The sequence below is a fragment of the Mytilus trossulus genome, chromosome 1 (assembly GCF_036588685.1).
Source record: "Mytilus trossulus isolate FHL-02 chromosome 1, PNRI_Mtr1.1.1.hap1, whole genome shotgun sequence".
Classification (NCBI taxonomy): domain Eukaryota; kingdom Metazoa; phylum Mollusca; class Bivalvia; order Mytilida; family Mytilidae; genus Mytilus; species Mytilus trossulus.
This window is the reverse complement of record NC_086373.1, coordinates 26,599,589-26,625,446: the sequence shown is the minus strand read 5'-3', so window position 1 is coordinate 26,625,446 and position 25,858 is coordinate 26,599,589. Positions and strand designations below refer to the sequence as shown.

Below are 25,858 nucleotides of genomic sequence, written 5' to 3'. Positions count from 1 at the left end.
ACAAAAAACTTAACCTTTTCTCAAATGTGACCTACCAAATTACACTAATCACTAGGATTTTTTATAACACGAGCAACACAATGGTTGCCACATGTGGTGCAAGATCATCACTTACTTTTCCAGAGCACCGGAGGTCAACCTAGTATTTAATTAAGTTTGTGTTGCTAAGTCTTTGGTTTTCAGTTTTGCAAATTTTGCCATGGCTATATCATATAAAAAAGATGAGGTTTAGTTGCCAACAAGACAACTCCTCACAAAAGACCAAATGTCACAGACATCAACAGCTATAGGTCACCATACAGCCTTCACCAATGAACAAAGCCCATACAGCATAGTCATTTTATTTCATCTTTTACCATCTCTCTTTGGTATCTTCTGTCTCTATTTTAATACATGTACTACTGTTTCTGAGTACAAAACCTGTTTCAATTTAGACAATCCTGCAAACTGAGACCATGGAGACTGAGACACTTTATCTTTTACTCAGTATCTGATAAACAACCATTATCATTATCAACATTGTCACCAAAATATAAATAATGTACTATTTTACAATCACGTAACTATTTGATTAAATATTATTGCTAAATAGAAATGTTTCTCATAAATTATATGAGAAGGAATCGATGGTGCATGGGAGGTTTGTTTAATGGGTCAGTCATAAATTTAAAAATCATCTGACCTACTAAGCAAACCCCTGTGATGCATGCTATATCAAAAATGATTGCAGAATTAAGAAACAATACTTGTGATTTGTATCAATTTTGTTATATGCAGAACAATTTGAACTAGTTTTTTTTCTCAATCCGGTATCTTAACGTGGTAAATGAATTACAACTTATGAGGGTCTTCCCTAGTATTAAAATATAAATTATATGAACTTGGAGGCATAATAATTTTTCTTTTTCTGTTTCACCAGGAGTGCCACAATAAGAACTGAATTAACTAGTTTTTTTTCTCAATCCGGTTGGAATATATCATCCGGTATCTTAAAGTGGTAAATAAATAACAACTTATCAGGGCCTCCCTAGTATTAAAATATAAATTATATGAACTTGGAGGCATAATAATTTTTCTATTTCTGTTTCATCAGGAGCGCCACAATAACTAGACCGAATTCTTATGTCCCTATAATGCATATATTTCCTAATTTACATTTGCTTTTTATTGATTTTGCTATTTTCTATTTTTTTTTTTTTGCACAATAAAAAAAAAAAAATAAAAATAGAAAATAGCAAAATCAATAAAAAGCAAATGTAAATTAGGAAATATATGCATTAAAGGGACAGAAGAATTCGGTCTACACAATAACAGAATAAGAACTGAAGAAAGGAATTTAGAATTGAATGCGTTATTATTACCATATTAGTGTCATTCAAATAGTAGCTCCAATGTGTTTTTAATCAGATTTCACATGGTGCCTTAACTGTCAAGCATTATCTTATATATCGTTTACGCTTGAAAATGTTGAAACAATTTTTTCATCATCAAAACGAAAATTGGTCCAGAGTTATCTGTCTTGCTCAAATCTAATAAGAGAAAATAATTCGGTTATGGAAACGACGTGTCTCCGAAGTATGGTCAATTTGTGCTGATTATATTTATTAATGTCTATGATAAAATATCTATTTTCGAAACAAACAAGACAACAATTTTGTTGATAGCAAATACAGAGACAAAACAATTTGAAACATTAAACTAAAAATCGAAAATAATAATACATGTCAAAAACGGTTTTTGGTCTCCTTTCCTCAGTTCTAATGACTCTTGAATAAAAGAAACAGCTGTTCTATAAAGCTATTTAAAAAAAAATTATAACTCTGAAAATTACACTACGTATGTCTCTTTGTCTCATTTATTTTATCTAGTGTTGAATTTTTCAAGTTCGGTTTTCTCATGTACTGAGGACCGATAAAATGGGCATGTTACAACATTTAAATATAATAATCATGAGGACACAACTAAATAAACTTAGTTTTAAAGAAAAATCATAGCGTAATTGGAGGAACTTCTTTGAAAAATAAAGCAAGGACTTGAATATTACATACATGTGCTATACCCTTTTTTTCAAAGCAAGGTGCAACTTGGCAGTATAAAACTATAAGACTTGATATGGACTCAACTTCTATTCAATATCAATATTCAGACACTAAGACAAACCCAGAACTGCTAGTAACGAGTAAAGAGGTTTCGACCCATATCACATAATGTCATTTACGGCAGCTACATCAAAATCAAAATACACTGATCCTGATAAACTTTCCCTAGATTGAATTTATCAGTTGTTGCACCACCGAATGGGTTTTGAATGTCCTTCAAATTAGACTTTATGAACTGACAAACAATATGTCATTCATATCTACTAAAATTGCCGGCCGTCAACAGCAAAGCTGGTTTAGGAATGAATGATTTTGTTGAAGCTTTAGCAAAATTTTAAAGATTATATTTTTGGGGCATTCAAAAAATAAATTCTACAAACTTTTACAACATTTCCATACTCACCCTTTGAGTGATGTTTATAGAATAATTAAATGTAGTATTTATAGGCCTTCTTTTAACATCAATCGCCCAGAACACTGACAAGAATAATACATACACGTGTAAGAAGGAGGATAGCATGATATATGTTTTAAAGTGCATTAAAATGTTTTTGTTCATTAAAAGTTGGGATGCACTTGTATAGGTAATAACAACAAACTCCGTTTAATTGTATGGGGTTTTCTATTTCAACTAACATATCAGACACTAGAAAGTTTCGCCATTGTTTCAAGGTTACAATCACTTTAAACGAGTACGACATAGTAACACAAATATGTAAAGTATAGTTTGAAGCGATTACTCATAAAATATTATTTAAAGAGACTTTACATGTATCTGTACAGACCATCAAATGTGACCAGGTTCCATTCCTGAAGTAATAGAGGACGCTTTAGGTAATATCTAATCAAATCTTGATTAATAAAATATCCCACTTATTACCACAAAATTACCGTGGAACGTCAATGGTAAGTTATACATAAAGTGAGACGTTCATTTAATGTATGCTCATCTTTCTTCAGGTAATTTTTTCCTCATCTTTTACATAGAATATATTTGTTTAATTGGATCATAAAGATGACCATAGTTATAAATAGTTTACAAACATTTTAACTTATTTAAAATGCAAACACCGATGAGAGACATGCTTTCTTACCTTAAACTAGGACATACATGTACTGTTAACTGATAAAAACTTGACTGTGTAGATTTATATGTCCTTCAATCTTTACCTCAAACACTAAATTTATTTAAGTACATATTTTGCGTACAGGTAGCATAACAGGTAACAGATTAACTGGCCACTTTGGTCGCATCTGAATATATTATTATGGAATAGAAGAAAAACTGGTTTTGTCATTAGAAATTAAAAATGCAACTCAATTAGTTATGTTAGAACAGAATATACTTATACTATTATGACACTTGACCTATTTTTACAATAAAACAATATCCATTGAGATAAGAAAATAAATATTCTAAGAATATCTCCAAACATATCATTTTTTCTTCTTAAATATCAGACCTATCAGACGAACATCGCACGCCAGGACCCAACTGCACCAACAGAACGCTTAAAGTAAATATCCGATAGCTGGATCCATAAATACCGAGTCACGTTAAAAGTCATACGACATAAAGAATTGATAGCACAAAGACAAAGACATTTGTATAAGAAATACTGTAAAATAATTGAAACTGAGATTCACAGAATCTATAACTCAAGGCTGTTTAAAATTTTGTATTATATTTTGAAGTACTGATTTTTTTGGTACTAGGTCTTTTAAAGTACTACATATTTTTGGTTACAACGTTACATTTTCAGCATTTTGATAGTATGTCTATTTCAAATCTCTTAAAATTATGATTTTCAAACATGGAATATTGTGATCGCTTTTGGTATTATTTCTCAGGTACCAGAATTTTAGTACAAATCAAGTACTCTAAAATACAGGTACGTAAATAGTACAATAATTTTACAGTGAAGAAATAGTACTTAATATAAAAGTATTTTTTCAGTACTACAGATTTCAAGTACAAAAATAGTACCTACGCAAAATTGGCTGTGTGTTAAAGATTGATCGTAAGTATACTGATTTATGCATGACTTAATACCAATCTTAGTCGTAAGTGTTTTTGCCATATCGACTCCAGAAATTGATCTTTTGTTTTTTACTGATACTTGTTATCTGTTAACTGTTGTTTATCTGCAAAATGTTGTACTGTATTACAGTTGAAATGAAAGTTAACTTGAATATAACTCGCAAGCGCGAGTCGCAAACTACTTTTTTTTTATATTAAAAGAAGAAGACTCATTATAATAATTTAATAACAAGATACATGTTTGTTATTTTTCATTATATTTTTTTCTTTAAATAACGATTAAACGATGTATCCTTACATTATTTTTTAACTTACATAATTCGATATTAATACATCTTTTATTTGATTTTCTTTTAAGGACTCTTTTATTGGACTGTACATTTGAACAATCCGATTAGATCGAAAAGGAAAATAGATTTCACGAAAAATTAATACATCAAGTGTTAAAATAAAGAATAGTATATCCGAAAGGGAGATAACTCTGTCAGCAACCGCGGAAGGAAAAACTCATTGTGTATTTGTGTAAAGCAAAATATTGTCCGATGAAATATTGTACCACAAGAATATATTTCATAACAATGTAGCATGAAATATTGTCCTTGTCTATGGAAAAATGTCCAGAGAAGGACAAATTTTCATAGCAAAATTTTGTCTGTATATTGACAATATTTCACAGATGAATGTTATGGAATTTTGTCTTGTTAAAGGGAGGTTTTATTTTGTGTGAACTGAGGCAAGATTTCACAGATAAATACTTTGAAATTGTGTCCTTATAGGCATGTTACGAAAAGGTATATTCTCGACGCTGAGGTTGACAAATTACACTTTAAATTTGGGGACGGTGTCAAAACATTGACTATAGAAAAGAATTAGATCATGTGCGTCTTGATGAATTCAAATCACAGTTATATAGAACATCATTATGTAACATCCTAATATTATGACAATTGCTTTTGTGATATTGATGCTATCATACGACATAAAAGGTGTCCGCGTTCAAGAGTGGGTGAGCTAGAAAAAGGGGGGCTGAGAGTTATACAGAGTTCATTCGATTCTAGATTAATAATATATACATAGTAAGCCAATTAAATAATAGTTTTATTGTTGTATGAAAGTTCCTGAAGTTTAATGTGTAGCTCCACTAATCCCACACAAAGCTCTACAGTCTGATTGATTTATTCTCTCGGGTGTCTCCATCAGCTTCCAATGACTCTGAAAGTTTTGAAGCGCCTTATAACGTGTTCGACATATACACGCCACTCTGATATACGCAATTTTTTTTTTTTTACATTTTCATCTTTCTGCTAGTGGTTTAGCTCTTAGTTGATGCCTTTTTTAAATCTAACCCTAGCCCCCTCCCTCTCCCTGAAAAAAAAATCTGGTAGGTTCATAGAGTAGTGATAGGTACACGTCTTTAAAAATCTTCATTATATTTTTTTTTAAGGAAACCCCTAGCATCGTTAGCTTAAATAGAAGAAAGACCCATCGGTCATCGTTGTTAATTTGTTTTATTGTCATTTTCTTATGAAACGGTTGGCGAATTTCAACAAAACTTTCCCAGAATTTATAAAATACAAAACATCTGCATAAGGTGGTGTTAAGGTGTAAATGCAAAGTCAATATGTAATGCTTTGGAAACTCTGCAGGAATGTTCAACTGATGAGTAGTGAGGTCATATTTTACATAAACCTCTTATCGTTCTGAACAGGCATTAAATATTTGCCACTGGACTTGATGCAACCAATAGTCAATCAGTCACAAACACCTTATAAAGAAAATACAAATTGGGCTGAAACTGTTTAAATTAGGACAAAGTTGGTTGGAAAGAAATAAAGAAAGAAAATACATGCCCTCGAAGCTATGTAACCGGGAGTAATAATTTTCTAAACTAGAATGCAACATGTTTCAAGTTAAAATTGTAAAAAAAAATCATGTTTATGTGTTTTAAAACAAACTCCGTTAGACAAAAATTTAGGTGCAAATAACTGGATCAAAATACATACACTTCTTTGTGTGTTTTTCAAAACTATATGGAAATGACCGGTACATATATATTTACGAGCAGGTATAAAGCAGATTATAATACTTAAGATTATGTGCAAGGTCTATCATATTTGCAAGGGCTCGCCGAAATACATAGGTAATCTCTTTTCTGTTTTGACACAGTCCCCACATTTAAAGTGTAATTTGTCAACCTCAGCGTCGTGAATATACCTTTTCGTAACATGTCTATTATTAGGTATATAGGATTTTTTTCCTGCGACACGTGCCTGTATATATTTACAAAATAAGTGATTGTCAGTTCATTAGCGTTATATTTTTACAGTATACTGTAATAAAATGAAATATGCGTTAGACAATTCTTTAATTTATAATACATGTAAACCATTTGTAATGTATCAATATGCAAATTTGAAACTCACTATTAGTAATAATATAAATTCCTTGCTATTTAAAACAATTTTAGTTATAAATCTAAAAATGTGCATGCGCTTGTGTACTATTTCTAATTGTGTAATAATTTGATTAAAAAGTATTTTCAAAGCCAGTATTTCATAGTGCAGTATTGTCATGAACAGAATTTCATAGTGAAATATTGTCCAGAAGAAGGTGACAAAATATCATGGACAAGGACACTATTTCATAATAAAATACTGTCAGTGGACAATATTCTATATGACATTTTGTCCGAAAGACAATATTTCATGGGGGACAATATTTTATGTTACAGACATTTGTGAAAAGAAGACACGAATTCAAACTAAAACTGTTGAGTTCAACTTCAAAATATTCTCTTGTGTCACGTGTAAAAAACAATTCAGAAGTAAAGAAAATTTAAAGACACACATGAAAAGACATCACGGATTAAAGCCTAACATATGTGATATATGTAATAAGAGTTTCATGGGCAGAGGCGACTTGAAAAAGCACATGCGAATACACAGTGGCGATAAACCTTACAGCTGCGATATTTGTGGAAGAACATTTAGTTTTTAAGGTAATTTTTCTTGTCATTTGAAAAGACATAAAGGTATAAAAGAACATAGTTGTAATGTATGTGCAAGGCGTTTTACAGTCAAAGGTGATTTGACTAAGCATATGAGAAAACATGGCGATAAGAGACCATACAGCTGTGACACGTGTGGTAAAGACTTCAAATACCCAAACTGTCTATCAATGCACCTGAGAACACATACTAATGACCGCCCATGTGGTTGTGAGATATGTAGTAAAAAATTTAGTAAAAAAAATTATTTAAAGTACCATTTGAAAATACATACGGGTGATGTAGGTAGAAAACGTTTCGCGTTGAACACAAGCAGGAAAAGCCTTACTAGTTTGGAAAATCATCATAATGATGAGAAAAAATATCGGTGTGAAGTATGCAGTAGATGTTTTAAGCTTTCAATCGAATTGAAGAGACATATGAAAACACACACGGGTTATGACAAACCATATGCATGCAATGTATGTGGAAAAACATTCAGACAGAATGCTTGTCTTACGATTCACATGAGGACACATACTGACGAGAAACCTTTCAAATGCATCGTGTGTGGTACTTAAGACGTTTAGACAAATCAGTTTTGCTGAAAATTGTAGTTTAACAATACACATACAAGAGATCACATACTGGTGAAACTCCATTACATACGAATGTAAAATATGTGATAGAAAATTCTCACATATAAGTAATTTAAAAAGGCACGTTAAAATACCCATAATGGTGAGAAACGCCAGCCTATCCTTGTGATTCTTGCGATAGAGCTTTCGGAGACAACACTCAGTTAAAGAGACACATGAGAACACACACAGGTGAAAGGCCGAACAGGTGTGATACGTGTGGTAAGAGATATGCAGATTCTACTAGCTTGAAGCGTCACATAGGAACACATACGGGCATTAAACCCCATAGCTGTGATGTATGTGATAAAAAGTTTTTAACTAAGTATGAGGTGACTATTCACCGGAGAGTACACATTGGAGACCAGCCATACACGTGTGAAAGATGTGGAAAAGGATTTAATCAATAAACACGTTACAGAGATCACACGAAGAACAAATGCATCAACATCTGAATTATTAATATTAGGATATTGCATAATTAGTTTTTCTCAACGAAGTAGATGGTAACTAGTGATTTATCCATTTAGTCTGAGTTGACACTGATCTGGGTCAATGTCTGAAAGTGTTCCGAATAAGGCAACAGCAGTAAACCGCTGTTCGAAATTCATAAATCGATAGAGAGAGAAAAGAAATCCGGGTTACAAACTAAAACTGAGGGATAAGTATCAAATATAAGAGAACTACGACAGAACAGAAACACAACATTTAAATGTAAACGAACTATAATATAACGATGGCCATTTTTCTGCCTTGGAACAGGGCATTTTAAGAAAAAAAATGGTGGATTGAACCTGGTTTTGTGGCATGCCCAACCTCCCACTTTAATGCCAATGTTAATTATAGAATCATTTTAGAGACGACACGCTACTAAATGTCACACTCGTTCTGTTCTGAAGACATATTGAATAGTTCTATTGTATGCATTTCAAAAACCAGCGTTAACAAACCATTTAATATATATAAAAAAAAAAGTAATAGTATCAAATTGTAAATGGAAATGAAAAACAATCCTAGTTTATAATAAATGAAATCCTCTAAAGTGACATCTTTAAATTTATACAAATGAGACTTCTGGCAATATATATATAGTTGCATATATGGTCATTAACACTGAAGGTTAGCTTCAACGTGTGTTAAAAGAGGTTTGAATAAACAAGCAAACGTGACACTGTGATAACGTTTTTTAGATTTAAAGATAGTATATATATATAAAAAAAGAAGATGTGGTATGATAGCCAATCAGACAACTAACCACAAAAGACCAAAATGACACAAACATTAACAACTATAGGTAACCGCACGGCCTTTAATAATGAGCAAAGCCCATACCGCATAGTCAGCTATAAAAGGCCCCGATAAGGTAATGTAAAACAATTCAAACGAGAAAACCAACGGCCTTATTTAAGTAAACAAATGAACAAAAACAAATATGTAACACATAAACAAACGACAACCACTGAATTACAGGCTCCTGACTTGGGACAGGCACATACATAAATAATGTGGCGGGGTTAAACATGTTAGCGGGATCCCAACCCTCCCCTTACCTGGGACAGTGGTATAATTGTTCATGATTTGTGACATTTTTTATAAAAAAAATACTAGAACATGTATTTTAAATGAGTTCAACTGTATTCAGTATATGTTTGTTCCAATTTAATTTGTGCATGTCGAGACTCATAACATTTTCGAGTGGAAGCATCATCCACAGAAAGAACTGAACTGATGTATGAAATGGATGATGAGATATATACTAGTGGAATCATGATCCACAGAAAGAACTGAACTGATGTATGAAGTGGATGATGAGATATATACTAGTGGAATCATGATCCAAAGAAAGAACTGAACTGATGTATGAAGTGGATGATGAGATATATACTAGTGGAATCATGATCCACAGAAAGAACTGAAGTGATGTATGAAGTGGATGACGAGATATATGCTAGTGGAATCATGATACACAGAAAGAACTGAAGTGATGTATGAAGTGGACGATGAGATATATACTAGTGGAATCATGATCCACAGAAAGAACTGAACTGATGTATAAAGCGGATGATGAGATATATACTAGTGGAATCATGATCAACATAAAGAACTGAAGTTATGTAAAAATGGATGATGAGATATATACTAGTGGAATCATGATCCACAGAAAGAACTGAACTGATGTATGAAGTGGATGATGAGATATATACTAGTGGAATCATGATCCACAGAAAGAACTGAACTGATATATGAAGTGGATGATGAGATATATACTAGTGGAATCATGATCCACAGAAAGAACTGAACTGATGTATGAAGTGGATGATGAGATATATACTAGAGGAATCATGATCCACAGAAAGAACTGAACTGATGTATGAAGTGGATGATGAGATATATACTAGTGGAATCATGATCCACAGAAAGAACTGAACTGATGTATGAAGTGGATGATGAGATATATACTAGTGGACTCATGGTCAACAGAAATAACTGATGTATGAAGTGGATGATGAGATATATACTAGTAGAATCATGATCCACAGACGGAACTGAAGTGATGTATGAAGTGGATGACGAGATATATACTAGTGGAATCATGGTCCACAGAAAGAACTGAACTGATGTATAAAGTGTATGATGAGATATATACTAGTGGAATCATGATTCACAGAAAGAACTGAACTGATGTAAGAAGTGGATGATGAGATATATACTAGTGGAATCATGGTCAACAGAAAGAACTGAACTGATGTATAAAGTGTATGATGAGATATATACTAGTGGAATCATGGTCCACAGAAAGAACTGAACTGATGTATGAAGTGTATGATGAGATATATTCTAGTGGAATCATGGTCAACAGAAAGAACTGAACTGATGTATAAAGTGTATGATGAGATATATACTAGTGGAATCATGGTCCACAGAAAGAACTGAACTGATGTATGAAGTGTATGATGAGATATATTCTAGTGGACTCATGGTCAACAGAAAGAACTGAAGTGATGTATGCAGTGGGTGATGAGATATATACTAGTGGAATCATGATCCACAGAAAGAACTGAACTGATGTATGAAGTGGATGATGAGATATATACTAGTGGAATCATGATCCACAGAAAGAACTGAACTGATGTATGAAGCGGACGATGAGATATATACTAGTGGAATCATGATCCACAGAAAGAACTGAACTGATGTATAAAGTGGACGATGAGATATATACTAGTGGAATCATGATCCACAGAAAGAACTGAACTGATGTATGAAGTGGACGATGAGATATTTACTAGTGGAATCATGGTCCACAGAAAGAACTGAACTGATGTATAAAGTGTATGATGAGATATATTCTAGTGGACTCATGGTCAACAGAAAGAACTGAAGTGATGTATGCAGTGGGTGATGAGATATATACTAGTGGAATCATGATCCACAGAAAGAACTGAACTGATGTATGAAGTGGATGATGAGATATATACTAGTGGAATCATGATCCACAGAAAGAACTGAACTGATGTATGAAGCGGATGATGAGATATATACTAGTGGAATCATGATCCACAGAAAGAACTGAACTGATGTATAAAGTGGACGATGAGATATATACTAGTGGAATCATGATCCACAGAAAGAACTGAACTGATGTATGAAGTGGACGATGAGATATATACTAGTGGAATCATGGTCAACATAAACTACTAACTTCACTGATCATGTGATATATACTAATGGAATCATGGTCAACATAAACTACTAACTTCACTGATCATGTGAATCATATTATTAGTACTTCAAATTACGGTAGTTCTTATTTCACTCATTCGGATAAACATGTATGGTTTCTTTTTAAAACAGTCAAACATATAACAAGGATATATAGTTATGAATTATACCGTTTGAAGGCATAGTTTTGATTAGAATGCGGTCTCTCGATATGAAAAAGGTGCTGTTCTTTTTTCGTAAAATTCCATGAATGTTTGACAAAAAAAGTCTTCTTAAAACTTCCAGAGACTGAGTCTAAATGCTGTCGACTGTAAGATCATTTTTTCAAGTTCGTCTTCGTCACCTTTGGAGAAACAGAATGGAAAATAACATGAATTTATGAACTGTAGCATTGGTCAGTATTCAATTGTCCTTTCGAATTTGAATTGCTGTATATATGCACTGTAAACAAAACTCTCTTTCCATTGTGAATGCGCCATATTTACTATAAGCTTTCCACTTTTGTTTATGTAGCAGCAGTAAGTCTTGATTGAATATTAATAATACATTATGGCGCCGAATATATGGTTAATCATGCATGGTAAACTTCAGTCCTCTTTCCAAAAGTTTAACATCATGCTTAAGTTAACCGAATGGAATATAGATTTGTCACAAATGACAACTTTTTGTTCTCTTTTCCTCATTTTGACATCATCGAAATTTTAAGTAGTCAGAAGCAATACAATGTGTGCCACTAGAAGAGCAGGATTGCTTAACCTTCGTCAGGATAATCATTTTTAATTCCGCTTTTTGTTTGGGATCATGATGCCAACATGCTAATTTTAGAAATGATTTTTCGACTTTTTAATCGCGACGGTAAGTCTGATTTTCTTCGACTTCGGCTATTAAAGTAAGAATAGACCTTATTTCCTAGTTTGGCAACTAGTCAACAAAATCCAATACTTATACCAAATCTTTGAATCTATGAAAGTATATAATAAAGTTTTGAAGCATACATAAAGGTGGTTTGGATTCTACCCGAATTAGAATAGTACTGTGTCGGATATTCCCCTAATCCGAACTCACGAACCATGTGCTTTTTGCAGTACCTCAGAGGACTTACGATAACCTATAAGAGTACCAAAAATTTCTATTTACAATGCAATCAAATTTTATTATCATCTTTATCTTCCTTAAAGGCTTTATATATATATTCTTTTGAATATCTTAATCACTGAATAGTATTATTTTTTAGGGTAACAGTATTTTCCAAACTACTATATTTCGATTTGTACAAAGGGAAACAATTCAATTGAAAAAATAAATTATAATCTCAATCTCTCGTGCCCTATATTCACAGGAGAAAACAAATCCGACCATCATTTGAGTGTAGTACCCAGGGTTGCATTCCATCTAGGGATGTGTCCTATGTGAGCCAGCATATCCAGAATTGAATCAGCATATCCAGAATTTAGCACACATAACAGCATATAAGGTAAGTACAAACATAATATATTTATATTACACTTATATAGTTTCCAATCCGGCTGCATTTGCATGCAACATTTTACTGCTGGGTGTTAGAATTAATCAACCAATATTCATTTTTCTTCTCGATTAATTTTTAAAGGATAGACAATAAGTACGCATAAATGTATTTTTGATGATGTTTTTTTCATACGTGCATATTGCTTCAGGGTCTAAGTTGTACATTTCGTTTATATTGGTTAATTATAAATAAATCTATGTCGTAACTACACTCCACTTTTCTTTTCACCACGAATGTGACATACCGAATTTGACTATTTACCGGGTTTGCACGTAATATCATGAGCAACACGACGGGTGCGAAATGTGGAGCAGGATGATCTGCTTACCCTTCCGAGCAGCTGAGATCACCCCTAGTTTTTGGTGGGATCAGTTTGCTTAGTCTTTGGTTTTCTATGTTGTGTCTTGTGTACTATTATTTGTCTGTTTGTTTTTATTTTTAGCCATGTATTGTCATTTTATTTTCTATCTATGAGTTGAACTGTCCCTCCTGTATCTTTCTATCCTCTTTCAGAGACCTCCATACGATTCTTGAAAATACATCGACAATTGGAATTAAATTGGTATTAAGCTAGTTTGATTTTTTTTAGGAAGTAAATATTTTATAACACACTAACCGAATATTCCACATTTTCAGCAATACACTTCTCAATTTGTGTTACGTAGTTATACCAGTAAAACAGTTAACTTTTGATATAAACAGGGTAAAGAATCAAAATCATTGCTACTCATATGACTACATATGAGCCGATAAGTACTTGACGTAAAACATGATATTTTCTGTCTAAAACGCAAAAATATGTTGTAACTTTTCAATTCTGCATTTCTATACCATTTAGTATATTAAAAACTGATTCTATATATTTGAAGACTCAAAAGAAAGATATTGTATGGACGGTGACACTTCATTAAAATAAATTATCTGTAATATTTTGCCATTGTGTGTTAAGGGTCTGCCAATCAATCAATATTCAATTTAATTTCAATTTTATTGTAAGAAGTAGACAGTAAGTACATGTACTCATAAATTTAGTTTTGACAGGATTTTGCAAAGTATATTGCTTCAGGATGTGTTGTAAACTTCGTTATTGGTTTACAATTTATATAATAAAAAATATATACATTAAATAAAAAAATTTCATAGTGTATGCAATGCCGTGCACTATGTTGAAAAGATTTTCTATTCAACAAGCAAGAAAGCGTATGTTTTGAAAAAAAAATATGAGCTACGAAATTTCACAAGGACAGTATGTAGACTTTCGGTGAGTAACTTTGTGTAAATTATGAACAAATGTAAATACATGTCAATATGTCTTATCGCATATGACGCAACGTTAGATATTGCTACTACCACGAAAAATAGCGTTAAGGGCATACGATACAGTTTTGATCCTGTATTTACAAGTTCATGAAAATTTGCCTGTAGGCTCTTTTTTTACCTGATTAAATCAAATATGTAATAAAAAATATACCTTCATGTGCTACTTTTTGAGTAAAATGAGGTCGAAATTTTGTATATTTGCTCGAAATTCAGATTTGTCGCCGTTATTTCTTTTTCGAAAGAAAGACATAACTTTTTTGTTATAAAAGATAAACACAAATTGTTTTTTGTTAAATAATCGGTAATTTCTGTATTTTATAAATGTCTTAAAAAAATATGCATTTTTAAAAAAAAATATGCATTTTTTTATTCAGAAATAACTCATATTTATCAAATGTTCATGAATTGAGGAAAAAGCGTCATTTTTTACTGCATGTTTAAATCTCAAAATTAAAAAAAATCCTCTATTTACAGTTTTATAAAATTTGGGTCACATAATCTCCCTGCAAAATGAAACAAAATGCCGTTTTGAAAAATAGGGGTCCATGACCTCGTTTTCAAATTAAATCAGTTTGAATGATAAAAATCAGTCGAAAAATGCATCTTTTCCCGATATGTCACCGTTTGACGTCGCGAAAATAACAAATTACGTTAGCAACGTCATTACCTTCCCTGTAACTGTATCGTATGCCCTTAAGTAAATTTTTGAAGGGAAAATTTGTATAGTAATGTTGAAATAAATATTTCAAATTATACATGAAAATAAAGATTGATTCTTAAATTTTCACATTATGATAGAGAAAGAATAAAGATATAATATTCATAGGCTTAGGAAGACACAGTTTATCCGAAAAAACGTTTACTTAGTGATGTCCCATGTAACAAACTAGAACCATAAAACTCGAACAATTCGCGAACTGTTCACGCAACTCTTCGAAATTTTGCATGAACATTCTATGGCGTAATATATTTCAGTATTGGTTAACATGGCTGTCTCCTTTTAAAATTCGCATACATATTTTCAAAAGAATATGATGCATGAAAATGTCCCATCGGAAATTTAATTTGGAAACTTGAAACATTTCAGCTCAAAAATAAAATTTTGACAGATAATTCATTAAATTATAAGCACGACCGTTTTGTACTAAGTGTTAGCTCCCAAAATTCGAATTGGAAAATAAATTGAGCTAGATATTTAATTCAAAACAATAGATTTGCAATGTCTTGCGGAAATGTCCGAGTTAAACTTTCATGCTTTCACAAAACTTTTACGGCCAAACAAACAGAGATTTGATTTCGTGACTTGAGATTATTTTTCGGCTTTGATAACTACACCAATAAAAAGTACTTTTAAAGTAGAAGTTGGTACTTCAAATAACATTAAGATTTCAGGGTTATCTATAAAAAATACAGATTAATGGAAATGTCTTGCAAGTTTGTCCGTTATCATAATTTGACGTCGCCACAAGCGTAATTTGCTAGTAACGACATGAACTGCATTCGCGTGTTCCTTCCTCCACCAAATATAAAAGTCTTGCTTTCAACAAAACGAAATGATGCACACATTAAAAATAATACAAATCTATTAGACGATCAAAAAGTAAGAAAACTTCAGTACCATAAGTATAAGCTATTTAACGTCATTTTTCTGTTACACTAAATGGTAGCAATATCTAACGTTGCGTCATATGCCATTGAGTTGAATTTTAAACATCTTGACTGCAGTGAAATCACATAAACACTTAATTCACATGCTTAGACCCAATATGTATTTGACAGTAAAATCCACACCTCAAGTAAAATCCATACCTCAGACTTCAGGATTGACGAAAAAATCTTTTAAATCTATTTGATATTGGTCAAGTATGATTTATCTTCAGTACCATGAGCCAATCGGCAATCATCGGGTGACTCCGCCATTCTCCTTCTGAAGGTACCGAAGTCGACCGAGTTCAGTTGTGACAAAGGTACCATGAGCCAATCGGCAATCATCGGGTGACTCCGCCATTCTCCTTCTGAAGGTACCGAAGTCGACCGAGTTCAGTTGTGACAAAGGTACAATGAGCCAATCGGCAATCATCGGGTGACTCCGCCATTCTCCTTCTGAAGGTACCGAAGTCGACCGAGTTCAGTTGTGACAAAGGTACCATGAGCCAATCGGCAAACATCGGGTGACTCCGCCATTCTCCTTCTGAAGGTACGGAAGTCGACCGAGTTCAGTTGTGACTAAGGTACCATGAGCATGACTACTTAGCTGAAAATCATCGTCTGAAAGGGTTTAAACCATGTTCTTCTGTGTACGTTTCTATGTTCCACCTACAAAAGTTCCCCGGAAACTTTGAATTAAGAAATGCCAAAATATCTGTTCTTATTGGAACCCATATTCTGTGATCTTTATTCTGTTGGAAACAATAGTGTTTCGGTGAAAATAGTATCACAGAGTCATTCTTCCATTTGGAACTTTTTATCTCATGACTCCTCATTTTTATTATGGCCCTTGTCAATCTGCTTGGTTAAATTTGGGGGAAAGGGAAATATTTCTACTCAGAGCAGTATTAAAAACGAATGAAATAGACACAATACTGGTTGCTAAAAAAGATTTAATGGTTTGAAGAGCCTATATTCAATATTAATTAACTTTATGAATAAACACATGTTGTTTAGATCATATAGATTATTTTTACTGTTTATCAGTTTATAAAATTTCAGTGAATTCGGTTGGTTTCTCTGGTTAATTCTCAATAAGTGTTCACGGCCATTAATAAATACATTTTTTTATTTCACGTTAATATTTAAACAAAAAATGCTATTAAACTAAGTGTTCCAAATGGTGAAGTTGAAATCATCCCTTCGTAAATTTTATGGACGCCATCTTTCGCTCCTCTTAAAATCCAACTTCTGGTACAGTTCAGTTCAGTTTCTTGTATATTCCTCCATTAATTTTGGAGCACTACCCAAAGGGTATAGTTGTAGCAACTATGTCTACCTTAAAACATAGGGAAACAATTAATTATATACAGATGACTGAATTTGGTTATAATAATCACTAAATAAAAAATATCATAATTAATTCATATGATAGTCATCATAAAGTTTTTAAAGATTTATAATAATTCATATGTGCTGGGGTGTAAGAAAATGTAAAGAAACAACTGCATATATTTACATATAAGAATTGAAATGGTTTCAAATTAAAATTACTTATAATTATTAGTTAAGAGTGCTATACATACATCAGGAATAATAATGAAAAATTTATTTTATAAGACTTATGTAAAATGGTTGTGGTTTGGAAAAAATTTAAAGCTATGATATTTATAAATTTTCTTCACAGTTTACTATATGGAGATCTTCTCATTACTCTTTAAATTATAACTGATATCTAACAGTTTTAAAAGAGAAGATTTATTTTTAAATACTTATAAGTCATAAAATAGTTAGATGATATACTATTAGTAAGGAACTATTTTATTTTAACAAGTTTACTTATACTGTACTTGTGATCAAGTTTTTGTTATCCTTTTTGTGTGCAGCAAGTGCATCTCATAACACATATTTCTAGCCAGAGTTTCAATGTTTTCATACACAGTTGAGTAACAGTTAATGTCCATGCTAGTACAGTCCATTATGAGCTGCAGTAAATTTCCTTGTTGTATGATCTCCATGTATGTTGAGGTATCAATTTCATCCATTGTCTGTTCTATTTTTGAGCAGTATTTAGATCTTATTTGCTCTAATTCTTTTCAGTGTAGAATAAAATGTTCTAGATCTTCATTTTCCTGTTCACAGATTGTACACATCGGGTTAGCTTTCGGATCGAACTTAGCTCTTTTGACTTGGAATATGCACGTTTGAGTACTTATTCTTGCTTTTATTTCTCCTGCCTTTACATCTTTACTATTGTTTTTTTGCACTTTTCCATATAATGTGAGCTTCATTTAATGGATTGTTCTGTATCTCTAAGACTATGTATTTAAGTGATGTTTTTTTTTTTTTTTCATTATGACATTCATTCATTCCACTATTCCTTTTTCTATATTCCTACTAGTCGTTTCCATTCGATTTTATTCAGTGGATTTTCTATGTAGTAGCTACTAGATTTCAAATAGTATTTTGATAGAGTTTTTTCTACTCTGATAAAGTCTTTTCCTCTTTGGTCTAAAAATACTGTTTGTCGGCGCAAGACAATTATTGTTCATTGACTAATTACATTATTAGAATTTGGACTTGTTTGATCTATCTGAGATTAATATTATATAGTTACTGTGTCCTACTGCAATTAGGATAAAATTACTCATTAAATTTTGTTGTTGTCTTAAAAGGATTATTTTCACTTTTCTTGACAGCTGTCACTTATCAATATTACTCATATTAAGTGGCGTAAGTTATTGAAATGGGCGAAGGACGATACATATCATGAATAACCAGCCGAATTTCACATTGTAATTTCTTTGCCTGCAGAAAGTTGATTTTGATTTATGCCATGACATTATCTATGTGAGTACTCTGTATTTGTATTAAAACTCGCTTAATGCTGCGCTTTATTGCAGCCTTTTCTATCCGTTCGAGAAAAACGAAAAATAACGACAGAAATCTATCATAATCTGAACTATTTTTAAATTACATATACAATATATGTTATACTATATATAGCTGGGACGTTTTTACCGCAATTTCCTTAAAATGCAGAAATAAAGTTGAGAAAGGATATTGGGAATGTGTCAAAGCGACAACAACCCGACCATAGAGCAGTCAACAACCGAAGGCCACCAATTGTCTTCAATATACTAATGTACTCTATTCTAATCTAGATTGACTAGGATTTTCAGTTTTCCTAGGGCTTTATTCAGCGGACTCTAGCTACCTCCATCGGTAATAAAATTATTACTACTAGAACACACCAGTGATCTCACGGGTCCATGACTGAATTAAAGTATATACCTATGCGCAAGCCTTATTTTAGTATTAGTATTGTCATCTGATAAAGTCATACCGATTATAAGATACACAGTTTTCTCTGCTTTCAAATCTTTCCGTTTGAACCCGTCGAACTGGAACTTATCAATTATTGGTAATATTTATTATTTGGATAACAATAGGTCCTGGAATGGAGTCAACAGCATTGTCCTATATTAGTTATAAATAAAGTTGAATTCTTTGTTTCGCTGTTTTACGTCATGCCCACTAACAAATTGAAAACTGTACCTATACGCCTTATTTTTAGTCCAGATTTTTAGTATTCGTATTGTTATCTTAGAAAGTCTTACTGATTAAAATAATACAATAGGTAACAATTTGACAATTTAGTAGTATCAACCTTGTGATTATGACCCGTGTATATAGCATATTAATCCTGAATACACCGTTTGGTGGTGCGCCTGTCAGATGCGGAACGTACAGATAAGGTAATATGTAACAGGTTAATATACTATTGGTATCGGTATCGGACTCGACCCGGAACTTCTTAATTATTGCGAATATTAATTACGTGGAAGACAAAAGGGTCTGGAGTGGTGTAATTTTTAATCTACACCTTTGTACTATATTAGTTATACAATGTATATAAAGTTGAATTCTGTGATTCGTCGTTTTTACGTGATGACGGCTGACAAATTGGACCTCGTAATTTTAGTATTATAGATGATACTAGAGGTGGCACGGTAGTATTTGCTTTCCAGAATTTAGGTTGCTCTTTTGTGTACCCTACTTAGGTAAATGTATCTAAACAGTGTGATTGGACAAAAAATACAGTATCAACTGAACATACTTTCCCAAACTGAGTGATGAATCAGGTGTAGAAAAATATGAAATAATTTTATATACAGATGAAAATGAATTTTTGAGATTTTTTTTTAATTTTGCATTCACTGCACCGTAAAAGACCTAAAAGTACTAGTGGCCTTAGGATTTTAAAAATAGCAAAAAAAGTAAACGGTCATGGTACATATCCAAATTCATTTCTGAATGGTAAAATGAAAGTACTTCAGTTAACTGTGAATGTAGAATTTTTTGCAGTGTTCGAAAGTGGTGAAAATTCTAAAAAGGCTATCATTATCCCTTATGGCCAGGAAATACTACCGTGCCACCTAGAACACACCCGCGAAATCGCGGGCATATACAGCCGTTGTAAACTGTTGTAGGATGATTTTTTGTAAAAGATATTTTGACTGGAGAATTTCATATAAGGAATCAAAAAGCCCTCCGTTATGTGTTTCCTTTCTGTTAAATTCGATTTTTTTTGGTGTTTTTGGCCTTATGCCACAATTATTCTTCCTCTTTGGTACAATGCATTTTTTGATAAAAGTCAAATTAAATTAAAAATTTGCACCGCTTCAATCATGAAACAAATGAAGCTGCTTACATGCCATTATTATTAGATAATAAAATGTGCTTGTAGAACAATCCATCAGTGCTTTTCCATTTGAAAGCCCTATTAACATGCCAATGGTAGGATTTGAATCTCGTATAAATGACTAACGCTCATTTGAGGGGTGGTCTGAGGGGCCCTGATTCTGAAATCCCGGGCTTAAAAACATGAAATCCCGAGATGCGTATTTTAACGAAATTCATATCCCGACATCCCGAAATAAAAAAAAAATATTCCCGCATCCCTTAAAAATCAGTTCCGAAATCCTGAGCTTAAAAGCACCAGATCCCGACGTTCCTAATAAGTCTTGCCTCCCGCTAATCTCTACCCTACTTTCATTTTGATCAAATCACTACTTTCACTTTCAACAATAAATTTGTATGCCCCGTTCCTCCGTTCGTTTGTAAGTCCGTCCTTCTGTCCGGCTTCAGGTTAAAGTTTTTACTTTCAACAATAAATTTTCATGCCCCATTTATGGGAATTATATTTTCTAGTTTGTTCTTCCGTCCGTCTGTCCCGCTTCAGGTTAAAGTTTTTGTCGAGGTAGTTTTTGATGAAGTTGAAGTTCAATCAAATCGAAACTTAGTAAATATGTTCTCTATGATATGATCTTTCTAATTTTAATGCCAAATTAGATTTTACCCCATTTCACGGTCAAAACATAGCAAATGATAGTGCCGATCGGATGTGGCATCTGTTAACTATGGACACATTCTTGTTTTTCATAGGGCCTGTGTCGTTAAATCTTAAACAAAACATGATAATTTAGGCTATGTCTGTGTCGTTATTTACGTGACGATAAGTGAACGATTAGGAGTGGGGGCATTAAGGCCTAGTTTTAGCCCAAGAAAATAAAATGTTTGATAAACATTTCAAATTGGCACATAACGTTTAGAAATGCATAGGGTCAAGAAATATAAATCAAAAACAGAAAGATTTTTATCTGATGACGTCACAATTACGTCATACTATGTATTGTTTTTCACAAAAATGATGAAAAGTACAGAATTTATGCAGTTTTCTATCATTATTTACGTTGAGGAAACACCCTGCGCAGCCGAGAAACAACAAATAATTTAACGGAAGCTTTATTTTAACTATTGGCATAATCTCACCAAATATAAAGTTGTTTCTTGGGTGCGCACATACTTTTTCAATCTAAAATATACATGAAATTTGATGAAAAAACAAGGAAAATCACGAAATTTAACAAAATATGTAAATTAGGTCATGATTCGTTGCCATGGTAACTTGTTCGATGTCAAATTTGTTTTGTTTTTCTTAGTGCCTTATACCTAAGTCAAGTTTTCAGTAATTTAAAAATATGTATGATAACTTTAAAATTTGCAGTAATTTTTGGGCCAAATAAGGGCCTTATTGATAGTTGATGCCCCTTCAATTCCCATTTGTTCTGCAATCATATGATTGTGTAAACAGCTTTTTTTTTTTTACGAAAAACTGATCTGGTAATCAACTATTTTAATGTCTAACGTAAGATAACACATAAACATATGGACCCAGTCATTAGTTACAAGCAGATTTCTCTAAAAACAGGTACGCACAAAATGAGTTTGATAGAAAAACATAAAAAGAAAACTTATCACAGGAGCCTGGAATTCAGTGGTTGTCTTTTTTTATGTGTTACATAATTGTTTTCGTTTTTTTTTGGTACGGATTAGGCCGTTAGTTTGCTCGTTTGAATTGTTTTACATTGTCATTAAGGGACCTTTTATGGCCGACTGTGCGGTATGATCTTTGGTCATTATCAAATGCCGTACGGTGATCTATAGCTATTAAAATTTCTGTGTCATTCGGTCTCTTGTGGAGAGTTGTCTCATTGGCAATCATACCACATCTTCTTTTTTATATTTATCATATCATTCCATTACTGATTAGCATTGCACTTTATTTCAGATTTAAGGAGATTGTACTGATCGGGAGTAACATTTAAACAATTGAAAATACAAGAAGAGTGTACTAGATTTTACCGACAATGGACGAAGACAAATCAACAGACGACATTTCCAAATATGAAATTGACATGAAATCAACAAGTCTTATAAAAGCCGTGGAAGAAAAAGCAACCAATGGTTCTTCCGAAATTAGAGAGCTAGAAAATGAAACCAAAGTAGTAGATTCGAGAGACAAACCATTCTCTTGTTTCACGTGTAATAAGAGTTTTCGTACTAAACAAAGTCTAAATGGACATGTGAAAAGACATGACGGAATTAAGCCTCACGTCTGTGAAGTGTGCCATAAGCGTTTTGTTGACAAAGGCGACTTGAAAAAGCATCTACGAATACACAGTGGGGAGAAACCTTACATCTGTAATATTTGTGGCAGAGCATTTAGATTTCCAAGTAGTCGTGCGTCTCATATGAAAAGACATAAAGGTACCAAAGAACATCGCTGTGACGTATGTGGTTCAAGTTTTACAGACAAGGGTGATTTGACAAAGCATATGAGAAGAAAACATGGCGATAAGAGACCATATAGCTGTACTATATGTGGTAAAGACTTCAAATACCCCAACTATCTGGTAATACACATGAGAATACATACGAAGGAGCGACCTCATAGTTGTGAGATATGTTATAAAAGCTTTAGAGAACAACTTACTTTAAAATATCACATGAAAATACATACCGGTGACAGACCATATAAATGCGTTGTGTGTGAAAAAAGCTTTGCGTATAACACAAGCATGAAACTCCATATGCGAACACACAATTCTGAGGTACCCACTAGACCTTATAAATGTGAGGTATGTGAAAGCAGATTTATAACGAAAGGGGATCTAGCGAAACACATTAAGATACACAGTGACAAAAACCCATACTGCTGTTCAATATGTTGTAAATGTTTTAAGATGAAAAGCTATTTAACAACTCACATGAGAACACATAATGAGGAAAAAACACACGGATGTCCTACATGCGGTAAACATTTTAGATATAAAGGACAACTTTCAAAACACATGATTTATCATAATGATGAAAAAAAATATCGTTGTGAAATATGTGGTAGATGTTTTAAACTTGTCAGCTATTTGAAGGAACACATGGAAACACATACGGGTTATGATAAACCACATGAATGTGATGTATGTGGTAAAAGATTCAGGAAGACTCATTTTCTTACGATTCATATGAGGACCCATACTGACGAGAAACCTTACAAATGCATCGTGTGTGGTAAGACGTTTAGACAAAACAGTAACCTGAACACACACTTGAAAACACATACGGGCAATCGATATCATAAGTGCGATATGTGCGATAAAACTTTTAACTCTCCGGGAGCACTGTCTTCTCATATGATGGTACATACGGGTGAGAAACCTTTTACTTGTGAAACGTGTGGTAAAGGTTTTACTCAAAAAAAACACCTGACTTCTCACATGAACATACATTCTGATTATAAGGCTTTTGATTGTGAAACTTGCGGTAAAAGTTTCCGGTTAAAAAACCATTTAGTAAGCCACATGAGAACACACACAGGTGAAAAACCTTTTAAGTGTACTGAATGTGGTAAAAGTTTTGCTGAAAATGGGGCTTTAACAGTACATAAGAGAACACATACCGGCGAAACACCATACGAATGTGAAATATGTGACAAAAAATTCTCACATTTAAGTAATTTACAAAGGCACGTTAAAAATACCCATAATGGTGAGAAACGCTTTCCTTGTGATTCGTGCGATAGAGCTTTCGGAGACAACACTCAGTTAAAGAGACACATGAGAACACACACGGGCGAAAGGCCATTCAAGTGCGAAACTTGTGGTAAGACATATAAAGATACTGGTGCATTGAAGCGACACAAAGGAACACATACGGGCATTAAACCGTATAGCTGTGATACATGTGATAAACAGTTTTTAACTGGATATGAGTTGACTATTCACCAGAGAATACACACCGGTTATAAGCCATACACGTGTGACATATGTGGAAAAGGATTTAATCAAAAAACGCGTTACAGAGATCATACAAAGAAAGACTGCATTGAGATCTGATATTTCATCAAAGAATTTCATAATATAATAAGTATTTAGATGAGACTTTTATTGAAAGTTATAGACTAAAGATGGCACCTAATGTTAATATTTTTGTTCAATCGTTTGTATATACAAAGTATCTTTAATTGCTGCGTTTATAAGGAATGAAAAATAAATAAAGCACTGTATTTCGTAGCCGTTAGTTTTCTCGTTTGAATTGTTTTACATTGTCTTATCGGGGCCTTTCATAGCTGACTATGCGGTATGGGCTTTGCTCATTGTTGAAGGCTGTACGGTGACCTTTAGTTGTTAATGTCTGTGTCATTTTGGTCTTTTGTGGATAGTTGTCTTATTGGCAATCATATTACATCGTCTTTTTTATAAGTAGTAATGTATTATTGTGAATGCACTGATGTCGAGACACACCTATACAGTTATTCGACAAAAATTGATAATTGATGTCAAAACCAAATATAATTCTCTCAGATACAAAAAAAAAACCAACCTTACAATTTTTCCTCCTTTCATCTTGGTTGATCAGTTGATTTGTGTCAATCGTGATTTAATAATTCATTAGTTGTCCTGAATATGCATAGCACATTTTTCTCTTGACATTGAAAGCGACAAACAACAATATAAATCTAATATTATTTGACAATAGAAAAAAAACCACAACTTTAACCAGAATTTTTTTTTTGGTTATTCAATTTTAGACATACACACATAGCATGCATAGTAATGGTCTTCTTTCTTTTCCGGAGTACCTGGCATCACTTCCTGTCTTTTGGTGGATTTCGTATTGCTCAGTCTTGACTTTTTTTATATTGTGCTTAGTAGACTGTTGAATACGGAGCCATTGAAAAAATATTACGCTGGAAATTTTTCATTACCATTTTTACAATTTTATATCCTGGTTTCAAAATGAGTAAAGGAATTGTTCATAAGAAATAAATTCGTTATCTTGGTGTAATCAGGGGTGTACGGAATTTTACACCGTTGTTGAAAATTCATACACCCATTCGGCTGCGCCTCAGGGTGTATGAATTTTCAACAACGGTGTAAAATTCTGTACACCCCTGATTACACCAAGATAACTAATAGTGTATACTATAAACCATATTTCATAAAAACCTTGTGTGTTTAAGGTTTTTGGTAT

General features: G+C 32.8%; 2 protein-coding genes and 1 long non-coding RNA gene across 7 annotated transcripts in view; 1 reads left to right on the top strand and 2 right to left on the bottom strand.

Annotated features, from left to right (window-relative positions):
- Positions 1-3,315, bottom strand: part of LOC134720601 (succinate-semialdehyde dehydrogenase, mitochondrial-like) — a 31,746-nt gene extending 28,431 nt beyond the window's left edge. Inside the window, exon 1 of one of the 3 annotated variants that reach the window (XM_063582968.1) lies at positions 3,194-3,315. Coding sequence is in view for 2 of the 3 variants with exons in the window: in XM_063582959.1 (XP_063439029.1) it covers positions 2,885-2,887 (3 nt within the window). In the remaining variant the exon portion in view is untranslated. Of the gene's footprint in view, positions 1-1,361; positions 1,529-2,884; positions 2,913-3,193 lie in introns of those variants that run through there. The other 2 variants (XM_063582959.1, XM_063582949.1) reach the window with 2 other exon arrangements.
- Positions 3,316-6,719: 3,404 nt separating this feature from the next.
- Positions 6,720-24,897, top strand: LOC134720578 (zinc finger protein 883-like). 3 transcript variants are annotated; one of them, XM_063582921.1, is made up of 3 exons: positions 6,720-7,138; positions 12,827-12,961; positions 22,617-24,897. In XM_063582921.1, exon 3 carries the CDS (start codon positions 22,696-22,698, stop codon positions 24,718-24,720), a length of 2,025 nt encoding a protein of 674 aa, XP_063438991.1. In that variant the 5' UTR covers positions 6,720-7,138; positions 12,827-12,961; positions 22,617-22,695; the 3' UTR covers positions 24,721-24,897. The 3 variants fall into 3 exon arrangements, with proteins under 3 accessions (XP_063438991.1, XP_063439000.1, XP_063438982.1); XM_063582930.1 differs by lacking the exons at positions 6,720-7,138; positions 12,827-12,961 and adding an exon at positions 14,157-14,276; XM_063582912.1 differs by lacking the exons at positions 6,720-7,138; positions 12,827-12,961 and adding an exon at positions 18,701-18,832.
- Positions 16,918-18,580, bottom strand: LOC134720596 (uncharacterized). The gene is made up of 2 exons (XR_010107759.1): positions 17,833-18,580; positions 16,918-17,321 (listed from the first exon to the last, which is right to left on the bottom strand). It is a non-coding gene; the product is annotated as an uncharacterized LOC134720596 (long non-coding RNA).
- Positions 24,898-25,858: the final 961 nt, after the last annotated feature.